At 43.5% G+C, this 20,855-nt stretch overlaps 1 protein-coding gene across 23 annotated transcripts in view; it reads right to left on the bottom strand.

The window, feature by feature from the left end:
* Positions 1 to 20,855, bottom strand: part of LOC142197592 (uncharacterized) — a 490,495-nt gene that overhangs the window by 308,722 nt on the left and 160,918 nt on the right. For all 23 annotated transcript variants that reach the window (XR_012715324.1, XM_075267993.1, XM_075268011.1 and 20 more), the window contains one exon: positions 20,518 to 20,589. Coding sequence is in view for 22 of the 23 variants with exons in the window: in XM_075267993.1 (XP_075124094.1) it covers positions 20,518 to 20,589 (72 nt within the window). In the remaining variant the exon portion in view is untranslated. The remainder of the gene's footprint in view (positions 1 to 20,517; positions 20,590 to 20,855) is intronic.

Here is a 20,855-nt window from a genome sequence, read left to right as displayed (position 1 = left end):
TTCTTGCTACTGCCATATAGTGCCAGTTTCTGACTGGTAATTCAAAGAATATATTGGGGTTACGTGCACCCACAATTTTTACTACTGGTATACAGTGCCATTGTCTGACTGGGAATTCAAAGAGTATATTGGGAATACAAATACCCTCATTTCTTGCTACTGCCATATAGTGCCAGTGTCTGACTGGGAATTCAAAGAATATATTGGGGTTACGTGCACCCACAATTTTTACTACTGGTATACAGTGCCAATTTCTAACTAGGAATTCAAAATGCGCAAGGCTCCCGGAAAGGGACGTGGACGAGGCCGTGGGCGAGGTCGGGGGAATGGTTCTGGGGAGCAAGGTAGCAGTGAAGCCACAGGGCGTCCCGTGCCTACTCCTGTGGGGCAGCAAGCATTGCGCCACTCCACAGTGCCAGGGTTGCTTGCCACATTAACTAAACTGCAGGGTACAAACCTTAGTAGGCCCGAGAACCAGGAACAGGTCTTGCAATGGCTGTCAGAGAACGCTTACAGCACATTGTCCAGCAGCCAGTCAGACTCTGCCTCCTCTCCTCCTATTACCCAACAGTCTTGTCTTCCTTCCTCCCAAAATTCCGAAGCTTTACAGAACAATAACCCAAACTGTCCCTGCTCCCCAGAGCTGTTCTCCGCTCCTTTCATTGTCCCTCAACCTGCCTCTCCACGTCACGATTCCACGAACCTAACAGAGGAGCATCTGTGTCCAGATGCTCAAACACTAGAGTCTCCTCCATCTCCGTTCGATTTGGTGGTGGATGACCAGCAACCCACCCTCATCGACGATGATGTGACGCAGTTGCCGTCAGGGCATCTAGTTGACCGGCGCATTGTGCGGGAGGAGGAGATGAGACAGGAGTTGGAAGAGGAAGTGGTGGATGATGAGGACACTGACCCGACCTGGACAGGGGGGATGTCAAGCGGGGAAAGTAGTGTGGATGTTGAGGCAGGTGCAGCACCAAAAAGGGTAGCTAGAGGCAGAGGCAGAGGTCAGCAGCTTAGGCGAAGCCAGGCCACACCCGGAATCTCCCAAGATGTTCCAGTTCGTACCCAGCCCCGAAAAACTCCCACCTCGAGGGCACGTTTCTCGAAGGTGTGGAGTTTTTTCAAGGAATGCGCCGAGGACAGATATAGTGTTGTCTGCACAATTTGCCTCTCGAAATTGATTAGGGGCTCTGAGAAGAGCAACCTGTCCACCACTTCAATGCGCCGTCATTTGGAATCCAAGCACTGGAATCAGTGGCAGGCAGCAACGGCAGGACAAAGGCCGCCTGCCGTTCACGCCACTGCCACTGCCTCTGCCACTGCCTCTGCCACTGCCACTGCTGACTGTGCTGGCGATGCACTCCAGAGGACGAGCCAGGACACCACTTCATCTGCCTCCGCCACTTTGTTGACTTCTACCTCATCCTCCCCTGGTCCTGTCTTATCTCCTTCTCCTGCACCATCAAAGGCACCATCAGGCGTTTCTTTACAACAACCCACCATCTCTCAGACATTGGAGCGGCGGCAGAAATACACTGCTAACCACCCACACGCGCAAGCCTTGAACGCCAACATCGCTAAACTGCTGGCCCAGGAGATGTTGGCGTTCCGGCTTGTTGAAACTCCCGCCTTCCTGGACCTGATGGCAACTGCGGCACCTCGCTATGCCGTCCCTAGCCGTCACTACTTCTCCCGGTGTGCCGTCCCCGCCTTGCACCAGCACGTGTCACTCAACATCAGGCGGGCCCTTAGTTCCGCGCTTTGCACAAAGGTCCACTTGACCACCGACGCGTGGACAAGTGCATGCGGACAGGGACGCTACATTTCACTGACGGCACACTGGGTGAATGTAGTTGAGGCTGGGACTGCTTCCCAAACTGGCCCGGTGTACCTCGTCTCCCCGCCTAACATTCCTGGCAGGGACACGAGAAGAACACCCCCCTCCTCCTCCTCCTCTACCGCCTCCTCCTCCGCCACCGCCTCCTCCTCCGCTGTTAGATTGACCCCAGCTACGAGTTGGAAACGTTGCAGCACTGGCGTTGGTAGACGTCAGCAGGCTGTGCTGAAGCTGATCAGCTTGGGGGACAGACAGCACACTGCCTCCGAGGTGAGGGATGCCCTCCTCGATGAGACGGCAATATGGTTTGAGCCGCTGCACCTGGGCCCAGGCATGGTCGTTTGTGATAACGGCCGGAACCTGGTAGCAGCTCTGGAGCTTGCCGGACTCCAACATGTTCCATGCCTGGCCCACGTCTTCAACCTAGTGGTGCAACGTTTCCTAAAGAGCTACCCCAATGTTCCAGAGCTACTGGTGAAAGTGCGGCGCATGTGCGCCCACTTTCGCAAGTCGATAGTAGCCGCTGCTAGCTTAAAATCTCTCCAGCAACGCCTGCATGTGCCACAACACCGGCTTTTGTGCGACGTCCCCACACGCTGGAACTCAACGTTTCAGATGTTGAATAGAGTGGTTGAGCAGCAGAGACCTTTGATGGAATACCAGCTACAAAACCCTAGGGTGCCACAAAGTCAGCTGCCTCAGTTTCACATCCATGAGTGGCCATGGATGAGACCTTTGTGACATCCTACGGGTCTTTGAGGAGTCCACAAGGAGGGTGAGCTCTGAGGATGCGATGGTGAGCCTTACAATCCCGCTCTTGTGTGTTCTGAGAGAATCCCTGATTGACATCAGGGATAACTCAGATCACACAGAGGAGTTAGGGATAGCATCCGATCCGTCACAGCTGGAGAGTAGGTCCACACATCTGTCCGCTTCACTGCGTTTAATGGAGGAGGAGGAGGAGGAGGAAGAAGAGTTGTCCGATGATGTGATGGTGATACAGGAGGCTTCCGGGCAACTTCGAATCGTCCCATTGTTGCAGCGCGGATGGATAGACATGGAGGATGAGGAGGAAATGGAGATTGAACTTTCCGGTGGGGCCAGAGGAGTCATGCCAACTAACACTGTGGCAGACATGGCTGAGTTCATGTTGGGGTGCTTTACAACCGACAAGCGTATTGTCAAAATCATGGAGGACAACCAGTACTGGATCTTTGCTATCCTTGACCCCCGGTATAAAAACAACATCTCGTCTTTTATTCCGGTAGAGGGGAGGGCCAATCGCATCAATGCTTGCCACAGGCAATTGGTGCAGAATATGATGGAGATGTTTCCAGCATGTGACGTTGGCGGCAGGGAGGGCAGTTCCTCCAGTAGGCAACCAAGTTCTCACCGGTCCACACAAACGAGGGGCACACTGTCTAAGGTCTGGGACACCTTGATGGCACCCCCTCGCCAAAGTGCCGCCACGGAGGGTCCTAGTGTCACCAGGCGTGAGAAGTATAGGCGCATGTTGCGGGAATACCTTTCCGACCACAGCCCTGTCCTCTCCGACCCCTCTGCGCCCTACACGTATTGGGTGTCGAAGTTGGACCTGTGGCTTGAACTTGCCCTATATGCCTTGGAGGTGCTGTCCTGTCCTGGCGCCAGCGTCCTATCTGAGAGGGTGTTCAGTGCAGCCGGTGGCATCATCACTGACAAGCGCACCCGTCTGTCAGCTGAGAGTGCCGACCGGCTCACTTTGATAAAAATGAACCACCACTGGATAGAGCCTTCATTTTTGTGCCCACCTGTGTAAAGCACCCCAACATGAAACTCCATGTCTGTACTCAACCTCTCCAATTCCTCCGCATCCTCATCCACCATAAGCGTTGCACAATTCTGCTAATACTAGGCTCCCTCCAACATGATTTCCCCCAACTCTGCTGGTTAGAGGCTCCCTCCACCCTGATTTCCACCAACTCTGCTGGTTAGAGGCTCCCTCCACCCTGCTTTCCCACAACTCTGCTGGTTAGAGGCTCCCTCCACCATGAATTTGCCCAAACTGGGCTGTTTAGAGGCTCCCTCCACCATGAATTGGTCCAAACTGGGTTTTTTAGAGGCTCCCTCCACCATGAATTGGTCCAAACTGGGCTGTTTAGAGGCTCCCTCCACCATGAATTTGCCCAAACTGGGCTGTTTAGCGGCTCCCTCCACCATTAATTGGTCCAAACTGGGCTGTTTAGAGGCTCCCTCCACCATGAATTGGTCCAAACTGGGCTGTTTAGAGGCTCCCTCCACCATGAATTGGTCCAAACTGGGCTGTTTAGAGGCTCCCTCCACCATTAATTGGTCCAAACTGGGCTGGTTAGAGGCTCCCTCCACCATGAATTTCCCAAAACTTGGCTGTTTAGAGGCTCCCTCCACCATGAATTGGTCCAAACTGGGCTGGTTAGAGGCTCCCTCCACCATTAATTGGTCCAAACTGGGCTGGTTAGAGGCTCCCTCCACCATGAATTTCCCAAAACTTGGCTGTTTAGAGGCTCCCTCCACCATTAATTGGTCCAAACTGGGCTGGTTAGAGGCTCCCTCCACCATGAATTGGTCCAAACTTGGCTGTTTAGATGCTCCCTCCACCATGAATTGGTCCAAACTGGGGTGGTTAGAGGCTCCCTCCACCATTAATTGGTCCAAACTGGGGTGGTTAGAGGCTCCCTCCACCATTAATTGGTCCAAACTGGGCTGGTTAGAGGCTCCCTCCACCATTAATTGGTCCAAACTGGGCTGGTTAGAGGCTCCCTCCACCATTAATTGGTCCAAACTGGGCTGGTTAGAGGCTCCCTCCACCATGAATTTGCCCAAACTGGGCTGTTTAGAGGCTCCCTCCACCATGAATTTGCCCAAACTGGGCTGGTTAGAGGCTCCCTCCACCATGAATTGGTCCAAACTGGGTTTTTTAGAGGCTCCCTCCACCATGAATTTGCCCAAACTGGGCTGTTTAGAGGCTCCCTCCACCATGAATTGGTCCAAACTGGGCTGTTTAGAGGCTCCCTCCACCATTAATTGGTCCAAACTGGGCTGGTTAGAGGCTCCCTCCACCATGAATTTCCCAAAACTTGGCTGTTTAGAGGCTCCCTCCACCATTAATTGGTCTAACTGGGCTGGTTAGAGGCTCCCTCCACCATGAATTTGCCCAAACTGGGCTGTTTAGAGGCTCCCTCCACCATGAATTGGTCCAAACTGGGTTTTTTAGAGGCTCCCTCCACCATGAATTGGTCCAAACTGGGCTGTTTAGAGGCTCCCTCCACCATGAATTTGCCCAAACTGGGCTGTTTAGCGGCTCCCTCCACCATGAATTGGTCCAAACTGGGCTGGTTAGAGGCTCCCTCCACCATGAATTTGCCCAAACTGGGCTGTTTAGAGGCTCCCTCCACCATGAATTTGCCCAAACTGGGCTGGTTAGAGGCTCCCTCCACCATGAATTGGTCCAAACTGGGGTTTTTAGAGGCTCCCTCCACCATGAATTGGTCCAAACTTGGCTGTTTAGAGGCTCCCTCCACCATGAATTGGTCCAAACTGGGCTGGTTAGAGGCTCCCTCCACCATTAATTGGTCCAAACTGGGCTGGTTAGAGGCTCCCTCCACCATTAATTGGTCCAAACTGGGCTGGTTAGAGGCTCCCTCCACCATGAATTGGTCCAAACTTGGCTGTTTAGAGGCTCCCTCCACCATGAATTGGTCCAAACTGGGCTGGTTAGAGGCTCCCTCCACCATTAATTGGTCCAAACTGGGCTGGTTAGAGGCTCCCTCCACCATTAATTGGTCCAAACTGGGCTGGTTAGAGGCTCCCTCCACCATTAATTGGTCCAAACTGGGCTGGTTAGAGGCTCCCTCCACCATTAATTGGTCCAAACTGGGCTGGTTAGAGGCTCCCTCCACCATTAATTGGTCCAAACTGGGCTGGTTAGAGGCTCCCTCCACCATGAATTTGCCCAAACTGGGCTGTTTAGAGGCTCCCTCCACCATGAATTTGCCCAAACTGGGCTGGTTAGAGGCTCCCTCCACCATGAATTGGTCCAAACTGGGGTTTTTAGAGGCTCCCTCCACCATGAATTGGTCCAAACTTGGCTGTTTAGAGGCTCCCTCCACCATGAATTGGTCCAAACTGGGCTGGTTAGAGGCTCCCTCCACCATTAATTGGTCCAAACTGGGCTGGTTAGAGGCTCCCTCCACCATTAATTGGTCCAAACTGGGCTGGTTAGAGGCTCCCTCCACCATTAATTGGTCCAAACTGGGCTGGTTAGAGGCTCCCTCCACCATTAATTGGTCCAAACTGGGCTGGTTAGAGGCTCCCTCCACCATTAATTGGTCCAAACTGGGCTGGTTAGAGGCTCCCTCCACCATTAATTGGTCCAAACTGGGCTGGTTAGAGGCTCCCTCCACCATGAATTTGCCCAAACTGGGCTGGTTAGAGGCTCCCTCCACCATGAATTGGTCCAAACTGGGGTTTTTAGAGGCTCCCTCCACCATGAATTTGCCCAAACTGGGGTGTTTAGAGGCTCCCTCCACCATGAATTTGCCCAAACTCTGCTGGTTAGAGGCTCAATCCACCCTGATTTTCAAAACAAATGTTGGTGCCAACCTCAACTTACTACAAGGGCCAAATTCACTGCTGGTGACAAGCTCTCCTCACTGCAAGTGCCAAATACACATGTTTCAAGGTGTTTTCCTACTGTCAGAGAGGTGGTATTGAGTGTGTAAAGTGTGTAGTTGTTAGGCTGTGATGTTGGGGTAATAGAGGGTCTTTGGTGTGTTAGATGCCCCCAGACATGCTTCCCCTGCTGTCCCAGTGTCATTCCAGAGGTGTTGGCATCATTTCCTGGGGTGTCATAGTGGACTTGGTGACCCTCCAGACACGGATTTGGGTTTCCCCCTTAACGAGTATCTGTTCCCCATAGACTATAATGGGGTTCGAAACCCGTTCGAACACACGAACATTGAGCGGCTGTTCGAATCGAATTTCGAACCTCGAACATTTTAGTGTTCGCTCATCTCTAGTTACCATTACCTGTAGCCACACTGCCCTGGAGAAGCTGATCTGTACAGGTCCTGACTGTTGTACCCCTGCAAATGAAATATTGATGGACTATCCTAAGGACACACTATTAATATTATAAACATAGATAAATCCCTTAAAGAAGTTGTAAAAAAAAAAAAAAAAAAAAAAAAAAAAAGAAAAGAAAAGAAAAAGCATACTCACCTGTCCAAAGCATTCCTTTGTCTGCTATCAGTGTCCATTCTGTCTTGTGTCGGCACCTTCTAGCTGGGAATCCTGCACCTTATGTGATTGCTGAGACCAATTAGGTACAAGATTTCCAGAAATGAGGCGCCGCTATGAGATTGAACAGACACTGTACACTGTACAACTTAACATGGGGTTGTTATTATAAAACATGTGTGTCTATATTCTGTTGCAACATATTTAACATATATCTAATAAAGGTTAAATTATTAATTATTAATAAGGTTAAAAATTATTTATTTATACTGTATGTCATACATTTCAGTGATAGTTGGTTTCTTTCTAACAGCTGCTGATCTCTCTTGGCGCTTCCTGCAGGTCATCTACATGCCCTTGCTCTTGGATTATTAAATGGCCAATGCACTCTAATGGTCCCTTGATCCTGCCAATCATTTTTTTTTATTTCAGAGGCATTAAATACTTCCTCCATGAACTGTAGGTCAAAGCAATATGGTTTTGTTTTCTTTTTCTGCTGTAGTGTGTTAGTTCCTGTTTTATACAGTTATGAATCTACTCTTGACCTAGTCTACTTGTATGCTTTCCATCCTCTGTCTGATCTCTGCCTGCTCCATCTGACTATGATTAGGAGATGTTCAGGACAATTGGCCAATCCCACAGACACTACAATAGAATCATTGACCAGATTCAGTGAAAACACATTTGCTTCATATAACAGTTTCATGTTTGTTTATGTTTTTGCATCACAAGAAATATTTGTGGATAAGGTGGCGTTCAAACTACCGTCGGTGTCCGACAGCTAGTGTCCGCTGCTAATGTCCGTGCAAAATCTTGTGTGGACATTAGCAGCGGACACTAGCTGTGTCCGTGACATTTTGCGTTGATTTAAATGGACATCGGGTGCGTTGTTTTACTGTCCGTGGGTGTCCTTTACTGTCCGTTCTCAAAGATGTCCGATTTTTCAAGCGGACAGCAAAACCCGACATGTAGGTTTTTACTGTCCGCTTGAAAAGTCGGACATCTTTGGGAACGGACAGTTAAGGACACCCACAGACAGTAAAAGAACGCACCCGATGTCCATTTAAATCAATGCAAAATGTCACGGACACAGCTAGTGTCCAATGCTAATGTCCGCACAAGATTTTGAACGGACATGAGCAGCGGACACTAGCTGTCGGACACTGACGGTAGTGTGAACGCTCCCTAAGTTGTCTTACTCCCCAGTATGCATAAAGGACAGGTACTAGCTGTTGATTCCGTTGTTTTGGCTATCAGTGGAAGTTCCGACAATCTCACTCTGGTATGCCAAAGTACATGAGATTGCGAGATATGAAGAGCTTATCAGCTGGAAGGAGAGGTGTCATGATGTATACAAGAAACTGTGGTCCCCCTGGTGGACCTCCCAATAGTTCAATGGTCCATATGCTTAAAGCCGACAGTTTGCTTTACCCGCGTCTCTACAATCTGGTATTTTATTATTTTATGTACCCCTGCTTTTTGCTCAACCATTTCTCCTTGCCTACTCTCTCCCCCCCCCCCATCTTTTCTTGAACCCCCCCTCCCTTTCTCCTTTACCATAGACGGTTAGCTTCAATGAGACATACACTTTTCTTTTTGTTTAACCCTTATTACTGCTCCTTTATATGCTTCTACAATGGTTATATTATTTTCAAGCTGATTATACACCTTATTGTACTCAGTTTTCTATGTTAATGGATTTGTTAACTAACTCTGATTTTGTTATGTACATGCCCTTGTACTCTGTTGGTTCCATAAAATCAATAAAATAAGATTTTGAAAAAAAAAAAAAAAGGACAGGTACTAGCCTACTGAAGGTGCATATAGGTGCCTACAGCTGCCTTAATAAAATGGTGAAGAATAACAAAGCAATCCTCTACATTTGACATTTGGCTATATGTAGCAAGGGCTCCATTTCAAAATGGCTAATGTATATGTGAGATATATACAGAGAAGGATCTACCCCACAAAAATTGTATGTTAACTAGTGTCAGAATAGCAGTCTACAGGTCCTGTAACGTGACACTAGATTGGGACCATCTATCGCAGAGGTGTGTTCTGGTGGGACACTTATTGTAGTGCACCTCAGATAGCAAGAAGAAGGGAGATCCTAATCTTCATGCATGATTCATGTCCCTTGTGATTACAGATGAAAGTTAATAAAGAATAACCCAGCCCCCCCACCCGACCACACCAGTGTCAACTCATTAGGTGTGCAACATATATATATAGGATAGAAATTGTATAATTTATTCATATACAGGACAGAAAGCAAATTACTGAATGAATTTAGTCACATTGACCCATTCACGGGACATATCCAGAAGGTTTTCATAATTATTTACTTTATGCTGTAAACAGAAAGACTTGGATCAAACTGTGATGCCAATTGGTGTTCATTGTGCATATGTGTGTGAATAAACACAAGGACACCTCCAATGTCAGCTACTAAGGAGCATGAACATTTGGGCACATTTGAGGCACCGCTGGGATATCAGAAACCAAGCTGCTTTTTTAAAAGACTTTCGGAGCATTAAAGCAGAACTCCAATTACACCCCCTGCTAGGAGATGTTAGCTAGATGTTTAACATCAGCTGTTCCTTTTGCTTAATACTTTTTCTTAGCTCATCCTAAAGTGAATTTAAAAAGTATAGTATTTAAGGGTTAATTGAAAACTTTTTCCGTCCTTAGTTAATAGTCATACGTACACAATATAGAGCTTTTTTTAGAATGTTTACAGGTGTATAGGTGACCCTTCTAAATCATTTCTCTGTATCTGTATTGTGTAACAGGTATATGGATACAATAGTATTCTTTTTGGTTATGCTTAACCCCTTAAGGACACAGCCGAAAAGTATGTTAAGGACCAGGCCTGTTTTTTCAAAATTGACATGTGTCACTTTAAATGGCAATAACTTTGAGACGCTTTAACTTACACAAGTGATTTTGAGAATGTTTTCTCGTAACACATTATACTTCATGTTAGTGGTAAACACTAATCAATATTTTTGTATTTACTTATTAAAAAAATAGGAAATTTGATGGAAATTTGGAAAAAATTGCAATTTTCAAAATGTGAAATTCTCTGCTTTTCAGGCAGATAGTCATACCGCCCAAATATAGTAATAAATATTATCTCCCATATCTCTGCTTTATATCGGCATCATCTTTTGATTGTATTTTAATTTATTTTGAACGTTACAAGGCTTACAAGTGTAACAGCGATTTTCCAGATTTACAAGAAATGTAACTATGTTTGTTTTGTTTGTTTTACACACTTTATTTATTTATTTATTTTTTTAAACTTTTTTACATTTGTGCTGTAAGCACACTAGAACCTGCGATCAGAGAGGATCGCTGGTTCTATACTAACTATAGACTTGCAATACACGTGTATTGCAGTCTATAGAGGAAGCTAGCTATGCAGATGCATAGACTAGCTTCCACTCGTCCTGGCATCCAAGGGGTTAACCCTCCCCCCATCGGAGCTCACTCCGATGGGGGGAGGGATTAAGGAGCAGCGTGTAGCTGTAAATTACAGCTCACACAGACTCCTGATGCTGCCGGCACCATGCTTTATAGCCCGGCCAAACCCCTAGGGTGCCATGATCACTATGGATCATGGCACCTTAAGGGTTAAACAGCGGGGGTCGGTGCAATCACCGTCCCTGCTGCTACAGGGGAAGCCTGGCTGTCAGATACAGCCGGCCTCCCGTGGAGATCGCACGGGCTCTGCTTCTGAGCCCGTGCAATCTCCATCACGTACAGGTACGTGGGAATGCGGGAACTAACCACATTCCCTGACGTACAGGTACGTGATTTAGCGTTAAGGGGTTAAGATGCTTCTTTATGAACAATCAATATTTTTATAAAAATTGCTTTATCAATATTGGTATATTGGTATATAAGGAATATTAAATATTGAGCAAGATTTTACTGCCAAAACACAATCCTGGAGATAACAATGGTAAATATCACTGTTACTTCTATAGTAGCATTTGTCCTGCTCTGATGCTTGTGGTTATACATCAGCATAGTATAAGTTAGTGACATCATTCACCAGTGTCTACCTGGCCGTCTACTCCACTCTGATGTGACAGATCAGAAAGAAGCTTCAGGTAACAAAGGCAAGGTAAATAATTTTTGAAATAACAAAACCATGTTTAGTTATACAGATTGTTTCAGGACATGTTCTTTTCCAAAAAAAAAAAAAAAAAAGTCTTCACCACATCAGCTGGTGGTTTTTGCTTAAAAACAATAACAGGTGAGGTTGTCAGAGGAATTACAGTATGACTGACATACAGTGTGACAATACCTAAAGAAAACAGTCACTATATGCCCAGCTGCCAAAAGAATGGCCAACCATGTACTAGCCAGCTAGGCCGAGTCAACAGAGTGATAGACTATTTTTGTTTGTGACTTTTGACTAATTGCCAGAGATTCTAGAAACATAGAAGACTTACATTTTATATTGTCACTAAAAGACTTATATGGCCCATCTAGTCTGCCTTATAAGTTTACCATTTTATCTTAGGATAGATGTGTTTATCCCAGCAATGCTTAAATTCACTTATACTAGACTTTCCAACTATATATGAAAGTTTATTTAATTCTCAACTATCCTTTAGTGAAATATTATTTCTGACTAGCGGCGTCTGATATTCTCCCCATCAAACTTCACATTGTAACCCCTTGTTCCTGTGTTTAGTTTTTCATTAAAAACACTTTTCTCCTAAACCTTATTTATACCTTTAAATGTTTCTATCATTTCCCTTTTTTCCTCCACCCTATACAGATTAAGTTCTTTAAAGGGGCTCTATCATTGGGAAAAGTCATTTTTAACTAAGCACATACTTGCTATTCCACACATACCTGGAGGCATTACCTTTGGGGAGCTGGCTCTCTATCCTTGCCTTCACCCACTCCTCATCGCCTCCCCTCCAGCTAGCCTTCAGACTGGGATGCAGGGAGGCTGGAACCACTGGGGGCAGTACCCACTTCGAGTGCAACCGCCCAGTTCTTGTAGCGCTCCCACCACCTCATAAGTACCTGCAGGGTGCCGATAGCAGTGACAGCACCACTCACCATTGCCTTATACACAAGTTATGCCCATTGAACACTGGCAACCTTGTGATCTTTTACTGTTCTACTCACCAATACATGTTCTGCTAGCCATGTCCACTCAGTGACGTCAGCGCCTCTGCATGAGGTGCCATCATCCAGTGGTTATTTATTCTTCACTGGTCAGAGAGTGGGGGTGTTGGTTCCCATGCTCTGACAGTTCAAGATATTCAGTAAGTCTATACTAAAACCTCTACCACAACCACAACCATCAGAGCCCACTGCATGATTGTAAGACACTGATCACCAATTAGCACTATTTTAAACTATTTAAACAAGACCTTTACTATGTATTATGAAAATTAACCTTGTAGATTTCAGTGCACTGTCCATAGGTTTATCCATTTATTTATTTACCGTTTTAGTCTCCCATTTATCTGTTACATTGGGCATCCTTTTATCTATGTACATAGCACTATTGGACTTTATTGTATTGCTGACACTATGGACATCATTCTCTGTATACATGGATTGATCTATAAATATTGCATACTATTTTATATCTCTGCATGTTATTACTATTTATTTATCACACATTTATATTTATTAGAGATGAGCGAACAGTAAAATATTCAATATTCGTTATTCGTTTCAAATAGCCGCTCAATATTCGACTATTCAAATGAATATCGAATCCCATTATAGTCTATGGGGAAAAATGCTTCGTTTCAGGGGAACCCACCATTCGACTCAGGAGGGTCACCAAGTCCACTATGACACCCCAGGAAATGATGCCAACACCTCTGCAATGCAACTGGGACAGCAGGGGAAGCATGCCTGGGGGCATCTAACAAGCTCAAGTCACAGTTTTACCCCACCATCACAGCCTATCAACTACACACTTTCCACACTCAAAAAAACCACTATGAAAGTGGAAAAATACTGGAAACCTCCTGTGTGACAATGAGATCTGCAACTTCGTCATCCTCCTCCTCTTCCTCTCTCAATATACGCTGTGAAGCGGACAGGAGAGTGCCCTGACTATTCTGCTGGGATGGTTCTGCTGCTATGTCCGACTCCTCAGCATACAATGCGTTATCCCTGATGGCGATGAGGGATTCTCGCATCACACATAGGAGCGGGATTGTGACACTCACAAGTGCGTTGTCACAGCTGACCCTCATGGTTGACTCCTCAAAGACATGCAAGATCTCGCATAAGTCTGCCATCCATGGCCACTCATGGTGCAGAAACTGTGGGAGCTAACTGTGAGGAACCCTTGGGTTTTGGAGATGGTACTCCATCAAGGATCTCTGCTGCTCACACACTCTACTCAACATATGTTATGTCGAGTTCCAGCGTGTGGGGACGTCGCACATCAGCCGGTGTTCTGGCAGATGGTGGGGTTGCTGGAGGCTTCGGAGGCTAGCAGCGGCTACTGTAGACTTGCGAAAGTGAGTGCACAAGCACCGCACTTTCACCAGTAGCTCGGGTAAATTGGGGTACGTTTTTAAAAACCCGTGCACCACTAAATTGAACACGTGGGCCAGGCATGGAATGTGTTGGAGGTTGACAAGCTCCAGAGCCGCTACCAGGTTCCGGCCGTTATCACACACGACCATGCCTGGGCCCAGGTGCAGCGGTGAAAACCATATCGACGTCTCATTGAGGAGGCCACTTTAGATAAGTCGTTCTCATTACATCTTATCTTTTTGGACACATATTAAAGTTTTCCATTATAAGTCTTGAAGGTGGGGGGCAGCTGCCAGGTGAACTTCCTGACTTCTGCTTTGTGGGTTCTTGAATTGGGAAGGCAGCTAGCAGGTGATCTTCTTTGACCTTGGTCATCCCTTTAGACCCACATTCTATACCCTGGTGGTGCTAAGTACTTCTTCTGGTGCGTCTATCTATCTATGTGTGTGTGTGTGTGTGTGTGTGTGTGTGTGTGTTTAAGATTTCTCATGTATATTCTCTAATGTCTTGTAACATTTTTGAGAAAAAAACCAACTGAGATGTTGCTAGTGGTACATATGTGTCCACAAATTTATTATAGCTGCTGAGGTTGACTCAAGACTCAAGGCATCCTAGCAAATATCATTAGGTACAAATTATATAATTTTGTCACCTAACAGGTTGTACTTGTCATTATTTGCTTTAATACACAGAGTTCCTTTCGATTAGCCTCAAGGGTTTAATATTACATAAAAAGGACATCTGTAAGGTATAGCTGACAAGGATTATTATCACCAGATCTAGCTTTTTACATGTTTGACAAGTTTGTGCTCTATCAAGTGATGCCGCATTCTAATTACCTGCATTTTAACTAATCATTAAGTCTCACACCTTGCCTAAGATATCCAGGCTGCATACAAATACATTACTTAAAATGTAGATAACATATATTTAACATTTCATTATCAAGTTCTACGCATGAATGCTAAAGTGAATGCTTAAGGTGCTTAAAAGTAAGATAAGGGCAAAATAAAAGTTTGAGATGTGATCACTTCAGATAGTAGGAATCTTTATTACGCTTATATCATCCTCCCGCACATATAAAAAAAAGATGCACTGTACTGCAATGGATAAGATGCAGTGACATATAACTCTGCTCGCATCAGCTCATACACAAGCCCTGCGTATCTGGAGTTTTTGTCTCTTATATGACATTCTCCATTACATGCCAAGATCATAATAGAAAGTACGTATATTAAACAAAGCACAAAAATACTGAAATAAGTGATTTATGGTTGTGAACATGGAACTTGGATTTTGGAGAAAATGAAATGGAGAGCACCTATTCCTTTGAATAAACGCATCTTTCTAGGCACAGATTGAGTTAAAGAAATATGGTTAAAGCCTTTCAAGCCAAGAATATCATGGTGTTTCAAGTCAGAGATTTTGAAATGCAATCAGTTTCCAACCCTTTTGAAAAGTGTTAAAAGTACCATACTTGTCACAAGTACAAAGGTGGATGTGGGTCAAATGAAATCAGTGAGGACTCTGCCTTGGGGGGTAATAATGAACACTTTGTAATAATAAGTACACACAGAGATTTTCATCTTTTCAGAATATCTTTGGGTCATACTACTAATGCTAGACAGTAATAGTTCAGAATTATACATATTTCTTATCATTCTTAATAATTCATTTGTACTTTCTTATCTGTCTCTAAGATTTCTCTGCTACCATGCTTCATTAAGTTGAAAAAAAAAAGTGTTTAATCACTGGAACCCTCATAAAGCAATAGTATTTTTGAGATTTTTTTTCAATATCATAATATTGGCGCTCGCTGCTGTTTTTTTCTTTTCTACTGATGCAGGGTCCATCATGTTTTGGCAAAATTACACTGTCACACAATTTTGTATGTCAAATACGAAGCAATCTACAAAGGTTCAATGTGACTAGCTCATACTGTATGTAGTATGTGTGAAGTGTGTGTACATATGTGTCAAATATATGAATTTGTGGTGCTGCACATATCCAGTTTGTACATTAAATATGAATTTCATGTCCTTGGGCACATGTGGCGTTATATACCGCTAGAACAATGACAGTGTGCTGAATTCAGCACACTGTCTGCTTTCCTGTTATGTGCCCCAGGGCAAGAGATATTAGTGCCGTTACCGATCTCTGCCCATTCAGAAGGGTGTGCCTGATAATCTAGCTGAGCTGTGAGGAATGCCCCCTAAGAGTACTCATCCATAGCCCTGTACTGTCAGAATGGGTGTTCCTTACTGCCCAGCAATAATGCTAAACTGTGAGGAACACCCCCCCAGTACTAATCTATGGACGAGTACAGTCAGGGAGGGCATTTCTCACAGGTCAGCATCATGGTTGAGCGGTAATACTTCCTCTGATAGTACAAGGCTATTAATGAGTACTGTCAGGAGGTGTGTTCCTCTGAGCCCAGCTAGACTTTTAGGAATGCCCTTCTGCCAGTGAAGCGCTCTCAGTAATAGCACCAATATCTCTTACCCTGGGGCACCTAACGAGAAAGCCACCAATGCACTGAATTCAGCGCACTGTCAGATTTCTAGTGGTATATAAAACCACATGTGCCCGAGGACATGAAAGGTCCTCTTTAAGCAAATACTTGTACTGTATTTTACATAGATAGTTTTTAATTATATTGTGATATAAATGCGTATTACCAGTTTCTGTGTCTTTATTCAGTCTGATCCTATTCAACCAATACTGAGAGGCCCCCTTATCACATAGGTAGACATCAGCTTTATAAATGTGACAATGGTTGGTGGTGATTGAGGCTCTTACAGAATTACGATTTTTAGCCACTATCTCCAAGTTACACTGCTGGCCTTTACAGTAATCAATTGAAATGGAATTTGTGCCACTTTTTGGTAGGAGAGAAGCACACTACTTCTGCCTAGTAACTAAATGGTCAGCTAAGAAGTCTTCCCACTGTCCGCCCAACTAAATGATTCTATGAGTAAGCATGGCTGATACAGAGACCATTTATTTGCATTCATTCACTGAATACCTTCTAACTAGTTTCAGATATAGAATAACAATGGACTCTAATGGAAACAGTAGGCAATTGGAAAGTCATGTCATGTCTGGAGATGTGAGGATCCTCAGCAGTATATTCACAAGTCCCATTCTGAAGCATCCCGGTTAATGAAGAGATGAGTAAACACGCTGTTTGCTACTGATTGCACAGTTGGCTTCTCAATATGTTTCTCAGATCGCTTTCCTTTCGAGCATTCGGTTATGGAGTGTGTTTTTTTAGCTGCACTGTGTTTAAGTGACATACTGTCTGTGAGATGATTGCATGCTCTCTGATTTTAATTCACAGCCTGACACCGAGGTAAAATAGCAGCACACTACAGAAGAAATGTTCTCAAATGACTTGTATTACTAGCGTGTTTGAATTTACCTCCAGATTATTTGTACCAGGCAATAGATTTATAAGAACAACCAATTTGGCTAATATTAACAAAAACTGCCTCTTGTTTAGTGCAGATAAGCACGCCATGTAGACTGTTCAAGAGGAAGCATCAGAAAAATAAAGGAAACGCGAACTTCACAAGCAAAATAGAACAAATGAAGACAAAGATAAACAAGTGTTGCTGATAAAAGCTGGTGGCAAAAGTAACTCAGGGAAAAACAGCCACAGTTCTTATATCCCAATATAAAAAGAATTGGTGTCTCTACATTACCATTGTTTAATAGACTTATACATATTTATCATAACCAGGGGTTATATAAAGTGTGAATAAAAAGTGTTGTTATACGGGACTCCTAATGTTAAAAGTATAATAAAGTCACAGCAAATAAAGCTTACTCATCGTATAATAAAAAGGCAGACAATGTTACAATGCGTAGCACTTTCTCAATTAATTAAGCACCCGACTGATATAGCATTATACCTCACTAATAATAATCTACGGCAGATTTATTAAGAGTGAACTCATAATAGAAAGACTTTCAGAAGCATGCTGTATTTCATTTACTTATTAATACTTCTACTGTACATGCATAATTTCTTCTTTTCCAACAAATCTACTGTATATATTGCATATAAATACTTATGAGTTAATATAGTGCGTGCATCTTTTTCATAAAATATCATTTTTAAATAATGATTAAAAAAACAAACAGACGATATGCAGCACAGTGCTAGGCTTAGTGCAGGGTCTGAAGACACAAGATTTGAAGAACATTACTGGTAAAAGTCATACACTGTCCACGCAGGCCTTAAATGAGACACAATGCAGTACATTTGTTTTGCCTTTATGTGCCTTTAATACAACATCACAAATTTCTACTTAAGTTACAAATGACTGATGTGCATATGCTTCTAGTTTATGAGGATTAAAAGATTAGTTGTGTAAAATGGTTAATGGGGAATATTACTGCACTACACTGGCTATCCATTCCTGTATATATTGTGCAGTGATGTAACTAAGAATGGCGGGGCCCCATGGCAAACTTTTGACATGGGGCCCCCGACCGACACCAAAGACCTTGACCGACCCCCTCCTACGCATTCCTGCACGCTCTATTATGCCCCATAGTGGTCCCTGCACACAATATTATACTCCATAGTGGCCCCTGCACACAGTATTATGTCCCTCAGTGGTCCCTCCACACAGTATTAACCCCCATAGTGGCCCCTCCACACAGTATTATCCCCATAGTGGTCCCTCCACACAGTATTAACCCCCATAGTGGCCCCTCCACACAGTATTATCCCCATAGTGGCCCCTCCACACAGTATTATCCCCATAGTGGCCCCTCCACACAGTATTATCCCCCATAGTGGCCCCTGCACACAGTATTATGTCCCTTAGTGGCCCCTGCACACAGTATTATCCCCCATACAGTATTGTACCCCATAGTAGCCCCTGCACACAGTATTATGTCCCACTGTGGACACCCATAAACAATTATTATACTCTTTTCAGACCCCAGAGTATAATAATCAGAGACCCAGGGGGAGAAGAAATGAAAAAGACAGAACAGCCTTGTTTTTTTTTTTCGTTGTTTTTTTTGTTTGTTTGTTGTTTTTTTTGGGGGGGGGTTTCTAAGGCTATTGCTGGACACCTCCTGCTTGGCCTGAAGAAGTCACCCGCCTAGTGTCGAAATGCGTAGCCATTTTAAGCAGTTGTTCATGTCCTTGGAGCAATAAACAGAACCAATTCATCTTAACCATCCACATTGGGATTTTTATTCACAAGTTTATTTTGAATTTGTTGCCATTAGCACTCTATTATTTCCCGGTTTTTCTATATTTCCTTTCCAATGTGTCTGAGTATTTGCCTGTAGCAGTAGCAGTTCCTGGAACCCTCATGATTTTAGTCAGAATCTTTTGGGCATATTTTAACTTTATATTCAAATTTATTCAATCAACAGAAGAGCGAATGTAATGGATCTAATGGCTGTCTCCCATTTATTAGATTCACTCTTCATTAGGCTGATTACAAGAAAGGACTTCTGTCTTAAGAAAAGTTATGTAAAGAAATACGTGATATTTATTATTATTTCATTTCTGAAACGAAAGCAAATTAAAAAATTAATGCAAATTGATGCATAAAGTCATACACAGTCAGATACAAAGCACATCCACACATGGAGGTCTTGACCAGCTGTTTTCTTTTAAGGGTAACTGTCAGTGCCAAAGTTGCTTATTTAATATACTGTATATCCTTCATTAATTCTGGTACTCAGCTATGCAGTATTTTAACGTTCATTAATGATGTGGAAATAGCAGTAATTAATTTGCTTCTCTTGCACCACTGGATTTACAACTGAGCCTACTACATGCTAAAAGTGTCATGAAAATCAAATTTCCTCCAAAAGTATGCTTGGTTGTATGGACATTTGTACAGATTTCTCACAAAAGTTAATGGAACAAGTTGTACCTGTTTTCACATGGATTGTATCTATGATAGGGCAGATCTATGGTATATAGAGACTGATAAGTCTCCTCCAATGTATGTAAAAAATGACAATGTGAGCATACACTTAGACCTCACGCATGTGGCATGATATTTAGAGTGGCACCCAAAATCCCTATTGCTTTTTTGTGAGATACCACATCCAAAGAACTATACCTTTTTTATTGTGATGTACAGTATGTATCCAACAATAATAATAGAGCCCCGAGTGCCATATTAAGAGTGCGCTCAGCTAAAAGCTTTTATGGAACCATAATAATTCTAAGAAATAAAGCCTTATGCAATAAATACAAGGTGCAAAGTCAAATTAAAATGAACTAATTTAATTTATTAGCTAAATAATGCCAGGGGGTGCAGCAGAGGTGAGGTAAGGTAAGTATGACTGTATTTTTCTGCAACCCCCATGGCCATTGTTTATTATATTTTAAACTATAATAATAGTTACTCATGGGCAGCAAATACCCAAAAATTTCAAGTTCGTCCAAACCTGATGTTTTTGGAAAATTTGTAACAAATTCAACTCTCTACAAACTGGTTCATCTCTACTTAACACCATGGATGTACCCTATAGTGGAATAACAGTGTATTATGCCAGCAATTTCTTGTTAAAGTCCCATTAAGGGACAAAAAAAACCCCAACAATTGCTGTGATCATATCAACAGAATGACGTTAACATGCCATTTATACCAAATTATGAACATCAATGCCTTGACATACTGGTTTATTTATGAGTATACTGTGGAATGAAGTATTAATGTGTTTGTTTTATTTTTGCTTTATCTTTTTATGCTTTTTGTTATGCCTATTGTTAAAATACCAAAGTTGTAAAATAATGCATATTACAGTATAATCATTTAGCCACTGGTTAAGAGACATATTGGAGTTCTTTTCTAGTAAGGCACAAACAATAGCACAGAATACATTAGAGTACAGCACAATACCTTTTTTAGAGGGCAGTGAAGGTGCTGCTGTTTTTGCTGGGAAAACTGCAGGAGTCATTGGCTGCTTACCGGCTGTGAAGGATTAAGAAATATAATCAATTACAAGAAAACAATACATCAAAGTAGACAGGTCAGACCCCCAATTAGCGACCAATTCCCATAGATATGTTAAATATTAATGCATAATATACTCCTTTAAAGATGTTTCCACCTGAATGTATTTTAAGGACATAAAGTTAATGTGACAGTAAGGATTCATGTCAAGTATTCTTGTTCATTTTCAGCACCCACTTTCTTGGTACAGTAGTTTTGCCTTGAATAAGATAAATTGGATGCTA

Source organism: Leptodactylus fuscus, chromosome 3 (genome assembly GCF_031893055.1).
Source record: "Leptodactylus fuscus isolate aLepFus1 chromosome 3, aLepFus1.hap2, whole genome shotgun sequence".
In the NCBI taxonomy this organism is placed as follows: Eukaryota; Metazoa; Chordata; class Amphibia; order Anura; family Leptodactylidae; genus Leptodactylus; species Leptodactylus fuscus.
This window is presented reverse-complemented; position numbering and strand designations above follow the sequence as displayed.